Source organism: Sinocyclocheilus rhinocerous, unplaced genomic scaffold (genome assembly GCF_001515625.1).
Source record: "Sinocyclocheilus rhinocerous isolate Xijiao unplaced genomic scaffold, SAMN03320098_v1.1 scaffold359, whole genome shotgun sequence".
NCBI lineage: Eukaryota > Metazoa > Chordata > Actinopteri > Cypriniformes > Cyprinidae > Sinocyclocheilus > Sinocyclocheilus rhinocerous.
Window position 1 is genome coordinate 321,011 of NW_015652307.1, and position 9,029 is coordinate 330,039.

Genomic DNA, 9,029 nt, shown 5'->3' on the forward strand with positions numbered 1-9,029 from the left:
ACACTCGCGCTAACACACGCTCACACACACTCTCTCTCGCTCTCACACGCACACACTCACACTCTCACATACACACTCTCTCTCACTCTCACACTCACACACACGCGCACACACACACGCTCTTACACACTCACACACCTTCAGCTTTGTGCAGCTCCAGTGCCAGCTGCTCCCGAGCTCGCTCCTCTTCTCCCAGACACTCCTGCAGCTCCTCCTGTCTGCGCTGCAGCTCCTCCATCTCCTCATTGTGTCTGAACTTCTCCCTCATCAGCTCCGTCTGTGTGATCCGCGCATGCTCCAGCTGACGGAGACACACAGACACATCATGTGCTCAATATGGTCACATAATACGGACAAACACAAATAAAACAGCTGGCATTAATCAGACTTCTGTGTCATGTAAACCTGATGCAGTATATCCACTGTAATAACAAATACTGATTTATATCTGCACACGTTCAAGAAAAAGCAAATCTAAGGAGAAACTGAAGAGTTTCTGGAGCGATTTCTGTTCTAGAAACATTAAAGAAATGAACATTCATCAATAGTACAGTACTACACAGTATTGTTCAGTCTTAAAGCAGTCTGAAAATACAGATGAAAAGCACCCTGTGTCAACAAGCTCTGAGCGTTTGATCGTCTTCATGTGGTCACACACTGATGTGAAACTGCTTCAACAAAAGCCAGGATTTCTCTGACATGACAAGCGAGCCTGATCTCGTGTGAACACAAAACACACACACAAACACACCCAGGAATCTCCTTACAGCTCAGTCAACGTGTACAACAGCTCCAGAGCCTCTTATCTAACTACACGGCCAGCGAGCGTCTATAAAACCCTTTCCAAAGGTCACACTCTTACGGTGTAGGGCGGCGTGGGCAGGGAGATCTTGGAGACCACTTTGAGCAGGTGTCCGTTGTGGCGCTGGTTGATGTGTGAGATCTGCGTCTGCACGACTACCGCGTTCTTCTCGTGAAGCAGGTGGCTGAGAGGGAAGGGTCGCGGCAGCGGGATGCGCGACTCCACCTCGTAAACATCCATGTCCCGGCTTTCCAGCCAGCCGTCGCGCAGGACGGCCGAATCCCAATACGTCCGGTAAGAATCCATGTCACCTCTAAGCGGCGTCCTGCGAGAAGTTAGAGACGCGTCTCACCGCCGTCAAGCGCAGATTCATCAGAGCGAACATCCCTGAGCTGAGCGCACGTCTCTATGGAAGTGAACACACACAGATCTCACATGGCCTGGTCAGGAAGAACCAGCTTGATGTAAATGAGCGAATCCCAGATGAACGAGTCGATCCGGAGAGGAAACTCAACTCCAACCTGTTACCAGAAACACACACACTCTCCCGTTCACTTTCCCTCGCGCTGGAAAATCATTAACAATTCCATGCTTCCGTGGCAACGGTCCTGTGGGAAAATGCAGGGCCTCGTTAACGAGCGAGAACAGAGCATAGCAGAGACTCCCTCTGCACCTCCTTCTCTCTCTCTCAGTCTCTCTGTGTCTCTCTCTTTCTCTCTCTCTGTGTGTGTGTCTCTCTCTTTCAATTCAATTCAATATGTGCTTTATTGGCATGACAATTGTTACAATGTATTGCCAAAGCATAGTGTTTACATTGAATCTAGAACAGATATATATGCAACAAAAACATGCATGTATACATTTAAAAAGTAAAACAAATTAACATTTTAGAATTCTACGAACAATTTATAATTATGGGATGTCCCCACTTTTCACAAAAACAAACCTGTGTGTGTGTGTGTGTGCGCGCGCATCACTGATTTGTTGACTCCTCCCTCTTTTAATGACAGGCATCACTGTATCTTGCTGCTAGTAAGATATAATCTTGCTTTTCACCTAATAAATATTGAAGTTGTGTTTTCTTGTTTAACATTAACACTTCCTGGTTTGTGGACGTGTGGGATACGTCGACGGTAAAGGAGGAGGTGATTTAACAGCCTGCAGGTGATTTAACACACACACACACTCCCTCACACACTCTCTCACACACACACACACCCTTTCCGAGCCTGTCCGACCAGATTCCTGCTCTATAACCGAGAACTAGACGATTTAAGCCTCATAATACATTCAAAATCTCTACTATTTTCATATTCCTGGTCTTTCTGAATTTAATTTACATTTTGTTCAACTTTTCAACCATACTGTATCTGATAAGCAACTTCTCACTAAGTGAATGAATGTTAAAAAAAAAAAAAAAAATCACAGTTTTGAATGTTACCATGTAAGTACTGTATTTAACCCTTTCCTATTAACTAAAAAATAGATAAATTCTTTGAAATGTCAAGTTACACATGAACCAGACCAAATAAAACTATTATGTAAAACACATAGATATTTTTTTCAGTATTGATGAGAAATTTGATTTAACTATACCATTGTATGAAATTTATAAAAACATATAATCTGAGAATTATCAGTATTAACCCCACTGGAATGAATGGAATTTGAATATATAACTCATGATTGCTCAAAAAACAGTCCGAATGTATAAAACCTACATATTTATTTCTAACAAAACAACATGAACGTTACTCTGAGAAGTTTTCAAACTAAATAAGTTAGTTTTACTTGCACAAACTTTCCCTTTCAGAAGAAAAAAGTCAGTTTTTTTATGCTGCAATGGCTCGTTAATATATGTACATACGTATTCATGTTCATTAACATAATTCAGTCCAAAAGTGTGTGAGATACGAGGGAAAGGTGAAATATGTTTGACACTAATATAACTTCACAGATTATTTTACGAAGTATTTTTGACACTAATGGTACTCCACACAAACCCAGGTTCAAAATGACCCAAACACGAAACATAAGATTTTTTAAATGGTTATATCTCTTAAAAAATAATTGTAAAAAATCTGAAAAAAATAAATTGTGTGTATTTTTAGGGTCTTAAAGCATCTGCAAAGTTTCGTTCCCTTCCTGAGAACTACACATTTTTTAGAAATGTTTAACTATCTTTTTCAAGTCAAAACGGACCTGACTGCATTATGAGGGTTAAAGACCACCAAGACCATTAATAATCAGGAATTAGGGCTGAACGATTTTGGAAAATAATCAAATTGCGATTTTTTTTTACCAATATTGCGATTGCGATTTAATATGCAATTAATTTTTTTTAAAGCTCTTTATGTTCTGTATTATTCAACAAAGACAAGCTATAAATCATTGTATAGTATGACCAACACAATATTATATAGATTAAACATAAATGTTCTTTTCTGTAGGCCAGGCCTATATGTTACGATGAAATTAGGTGATGCATGAATTGATATGAATGACATTTTTATTTAACAACTACAGTTTCTCTCGCCGTACTTTGATGTCATACACCGATCGATCTTCAAGTTGAGCACACCTCTTTACTCTCGCGTGTCACGTGACCGTGTAATCGCAGCCTCTGCGATTGAAAAATTGCGTTATTTCATATCGCGATATTATCGCAAATGCAATTAATCATTCAGCCCTATCAGGAATGTCCATTTGAGTGATTATTTTCTCTTCAAAGACTCCCTGATAACACCATTATTGATTAACTTCTCCTCCTACACACAAACCTCGACATAACACTTCATTCCTGAGCAAGCCATTACACGATTAACTCACGGGAAAGCCATTAAGACCTTGAAAACCAGCATCATCGCCACAAATCACTGCAAATCCCTGCTCCTGCCTGATTAAAACCCGTTTTCACTCAGATCTGTGTTCTACTGCTTTTACAGCAGCATGGCTCTGACTACATTAGATATACATGTCCATTAGTGTATCAGTGGCTTAAGAGAACTTCATCCGTTCTTTCAAAGCCTCGCTGTGTGTGCATTCCCTCATAATTCAAGTCAAACCGGATCTGAGCTGATCTAATCTTCAAATCTCTAGCTTAAAATATCAATATATCGATATAAGGCAGCCAAAATCAGCAGTCAAGATATTTGTTTGTTCATAATTGTAATAATAAACAGCTGCGGTGAGAAACATGTAAAAATAGAATGAAAGAATGAATGAATGAATGAATGAATGAATGAAACGGTCTCACTTCATTAAAAATCTTTTCATAAGAATCAACCAAAAAGTAAAGAGTTCAACAGCAGTTAAAATGGCTATATTTTAATGAGAAACGTGATAAATAGAAAAAAAAATTATTTAAAAAAAAACTAAAATACGTAAATAAATAAATAAATAAATAAAAGTTTATTTTTGAGAGTCCAAGAGTTAAAACAGCTATATTTATATTGAGAAACTTGAAAAATAGGAAGAAAACTATTAAAAAAATAATTAAATAAAAAGTTTATTTTTGAGAGACCAGCAGAGTTAAAACAGCTATTCGTAATAAGCATGTGAGAAAAAAATAAAAAAATAAAAAAATATTATATATTTGCTGATTGACTGATTAATTAATTAATGAAAGTTTATTTTGAGAGTCCGACAGGAGTTAAACAGCTATTATTGTGATGAGGTAAATGTGAAAAAACAAACAGATAAATAAATAAATAAAATATTTTATTTTTGAGAGTCCGACAGGAGTTAAAATGGCTATATTTGTGATGAGAAACGTGGAAAACATAATTAACAAACAAATAAATAAAAGTTTATTTTTGACAAAAAGCTAAGTCTGGTCTCACTTAATTACATTTTTTTTTTCATAAGAATCAACCAAGTATCATAGATTCCTAGAGGAGTTAAAACCATCGCAGTCCATCAAAATATGCTTCAGAGATAACGGCTGTTTGTTTACGTGCGCGGTGATGATCTGTATCTCTGGCAGGAAGCTCAAATAAACGATTAGGAAAGATGGTTTCGCTTTACTGCAGACGGATCCACAGTGGGGCGTGGCTACACTGCTGCCATGGAAACCAAAGCATTATGCAGATCGGTCGGTATCTACAGGCAACCGAAGTAAAAGGCCCCGCCCACAGCAGCGAACATGTGACCTGTGAGCATCCGCCGGACTCCGATGAGAGCAGCATGTGTTTAACACACACACACACACACACACACACACACACACACACACAGCACAGAACCACCCCATCCTGAGCTGCCAAAAACAGCCATACATAAAACTAAAATCAGAAAAAACACAATAAAATACACCTTAACACGAAAAGTCAAAAATTTAATTAAATTAAAATTTAAATAAATAAATAAATATATAAAATGAAATTTATAGATAAAATAAATAAAATAAAATGTACAAAAAAATTATTTTAGCTTGTTCGCAAGGCAACATTTTTCATTTTCGTTTAGTTTAGCTTTAGGTACTGATATAACTAAAACTAAATAAACCAAAACTATTGAATAAAATTAATAAAAACTATACCAACTTCAGAAAAACTAATAAAACTGCCAAAAACACATCAACATTTTTACTATAATTGAAAAAAGTTAATCTAAAAAAATTTAATCTAATTCTAAATATTAACAAAAACAGTAAAAAAATAAATAAATAAAATAAAAACCCTGCATAGAGTAATTATTTTGCACTATCATTCAAAATTTTGGGGTCGGTAAGATTTTAATGTTTCTGAAAGAGTCTCTTCTGCTCAACGGGGCTGCATTTATTTGATCAAAAATACAGTAAAAATACTGATATATTTTTAGAATGTAAAACAGCTGTTTTCTATGTGAATCTCTGTTAAACTGTAATGTATTTCTGTGATGCGCAGCTGTATTTTCAGCATCATTTCTCCAGTCTTCAGTGTCACATGATCTTCAGAAATCATTCTAATATGCTGATTTGCTGCTCAAGAAACATTTCTGATTATTAGCAATGTTGAAAACAGTTGTGCTGCACAATATTTCTGTGGAAACTGTGATGCATTTTATTTTCAGGATTCACAGATGAACAGAAAGTTCAAAAGAACAGCATTTATTTGACACAGAAATCTTTTGTAACGTTATAAACGTCTGCACGTTTTTTAACTTTGAGTGTTTCTGAACTCTTTTGTACCTGAGTGCTGGTCTCAGTGATGGCGATGAGCAGCTTCTCGATGGCGCTCTGCAGTCGTGTGCTGATGCTCAGCAGAAGCTCCTCCCTCTCCGGCGGGAGCTCCGCCCCCTGCAGCTGTAGCCCCGCCCCCTGGATCTTCAGCAAGAGCTCCAGCCCTCCGTCGCTCTCGGTCTCTGCTGAAAACAGGCTGAGGTCATCAGCAGCCGTCTCTCTGCTGAGAAAGCTCTCCGAGGACGCGTCTGTGTGCGGGACACAAGAGATGAGCCACATCAAAACAGCTTATTCCTATCAGAACTGCAGAAACCAGCAGGCCTTTATAACGTAACCCGACACTATAAAGCTTTAACCCGGTCGAGCATGTGATGTTTTTGAGAATAACACAGGACAGAGATATAACGGATTAAGATTTAATGAACTACAGATGAATGGATGCAGTGACAAAGGCATAGAGGAGACATGAATGGGTCTTTTGTGTGCTGAGTTACAGGAGCGTCCGTCTCATATTCAACCTGAGTGCATCACACCATATGAGACGATAAAGTAGATTTCATTTCAGGGTTATTATAGTTATTATGGTTTTTATAGAACACTAAAACTAAAGCAGAAACTGAAACCATTAAAAAAAAAAATGGTTACTTGAAATATACTTTTATATACGTTTTAAAAAAAACTACAGCTACTAAAAATGACAAAAACACAGCAAAATTATTAAAACTTTAACTAAAATGACAGTAAATAATAATAAATATATAAAGTATATAATAAAAACTGATTCAAAATCATCAAAAAACTATAGTAGTACCTCAATGACACTAAAAACACACCACTAAATTACTAAAAATACAAAAAAATAATAATAAATATTATTAATAAATAATAAATAATATGAAATATAAAATAAAAACCAATTCAAAATATTAATAAAAATCATTATAGTACCTCAATGACACTAAAAACACACAACAAAATTACTAAAACTAACTAAAATTACAAAAAACAATAATAAGTATTTATAAATAAATAAATAATAAAAAATAAAATAAAAACCAAATCAAAATCATAATAAAAATCATAATAGTACCTCAATGATGCTAAATGACACTAAAAACACACAACAAAATTACTGAAATTACAAAAAATAATAATAAATATTATTTATAAATAATAAATAGACATATAAAATAAAAAACAAATAAAAATAATAATAAAAATAATAATATTACCTCAATGACACTAAAAACACACAACAAAAAATTTAAATAAATAATAAGTATCATTAATAAAATATAAAATACAAACCGTCATCTGTTATTACCTCAACACACACAGGATGTCACGTCCTTCTTTAAACGTTTCTAAATCTTTTACTAAACCACATCACAACACTTCAGCTGAACACAAGCACTGCTGACATAAAGTGTGACCGACTTCTATTAATGCGACAGGACGTCGTCGTGCAGAAGAAGCCCTGATGATTTCAGATGAAGTCAAACCCGAATCAGAGATGTTACGAGTAGTGTGTGTTAATGTGTGTCTGACCTGATGCTTTCACGGTCTGCTTCTGGCAGAACGATCTCAGACGACCCTCGCTGGATGCCTCCAGGATGCCCTGCACATGACGGCCGATGGTCTCCTCCGCCGCCGCCGTCGTCTTCAGCACATCGATCAGTGCCTGACGCAGACGAGCGTTCGCCTGACGCAGCACATCCCTGCCAGAGAACCGGAAACACACAACTTACTGACCTGACCGCTGAGACACATCTGTCTGACTAAACTGGGCTTCATGAGTTTATAAAAAGCTAAAAAGGAATTAAATCATAAAAATCAAAAAAAAAAAAAAAACAAATCTAAAAAAAAAAAACCACTTACTAAATCTTCTTAAATCATAAAAAAGTAAAATTCAAATAAATACTTAAAAAATAAAAACAAATTAAAATAAAACTTAACTAAAAAATAAAAAATTTAAATAACAGTTGCAACGTATTATTACATCATAAAACGCAAAATTAAAATAATCTTAAAATAAAAACAAATAAAAATGTACAAAAAATTAATTAAATAAAAATGTAAAACTAAAATATCTTTTAAAATAAAAACGAAACAAAATAAAATACTAAAAATAAAATTAAATCATAAAAATTTAAAAAATAAAATAAAATCAAAATAACACTTACTAAATCTTATTAAATCATAAAAAGTACAATTAAAATAAATACTTTTAAAATAAAAACAAATTAAAATAAAACTTAAAAAAATTAATAATGAAAAAAATTTTAATAACAGTTGCAAAGTATTATTACATCATAAAACATAAAATTTAAATAATCTTAAAATAAAAACAAATCAAAATAAAATTGACTAAAAATTAAATAAAAATGTAAAACTAAAATATATTTTAAAATAAAAACGAAACAAAATAAAATACTAAAAGTGAATTAAATCAGAAAAATGTCAAATAAGTACAAAATAAGTAAATAAATATTTTACGATAAAAACTAATTGAAATTAAACTTACTAAAAATAAAATTAAATCATAAAAATGTAAAATTAAAATAAATATTTTTAATGTAAAATAATGTAAAAAATTAAAAACAGTTGCAAAGTATTATTACATCATAAAAAGTAAAATTAAAATAATCTTAAATAAAAATAAAACAAAATAAAATACTACAAATTATTCAAATCAGAAAAAATTTAAAATAAGTAGAAAATAAGTAAATAAATATTTTTTTAAATAAAAACAAATCATAAGATCATAGATCTATCTATCCGTCTGTCTGTCTATCTGTCTATCCATCTGTCTGTCTCTCTATCCTATCCATCTATCCGTCTGTCTGTCTATCTGTCTATCCATCTGTCTGTCTCTCTATCCTATCCATCTATCCGTCTGTCTGTCTATCTGTCTATCCATCTGTCTGTCTCTCTATCCTATCCATCTATCCGTCTGTCTGTCTATCTGTCTATCCATCTGTCTGTCTCTCTATCCTATCCATCTATCCGTCTGTCTGTCTGTCTGTCTGTCTATCCTATCTATCTATCTATCTATCTATCTATCTG

At 34.2% G+C, this 9,029-nt stretch overlaps 1 protein-coding gene across 1 annotated transcript in view; it reads right to left on the bottom strand.

Moving 5' to 3' along the window:
- The window catches only part of LOC107714754 (A-kinase anchor protein 9-like), a 138,161-nt gene that overhangs the window by 70,358 nt on the left and 58,774 nt on the right, over window positions 1–9,029 (bottom strand). Inside the window, 4 exon segments of the mRNA XM_016520718.1 lie at window positions 139–301; window positions 5,973–6,211; window positions 7,512–7,525; window positions 7,562–7,681. Of these exon segments, the coding sequence (XP_016376204.1) occupies window positions 139–301; window positions 5,973–6,211; window positions 7,512–7,525; window positions 7,562–7,681 (536 nt within the window).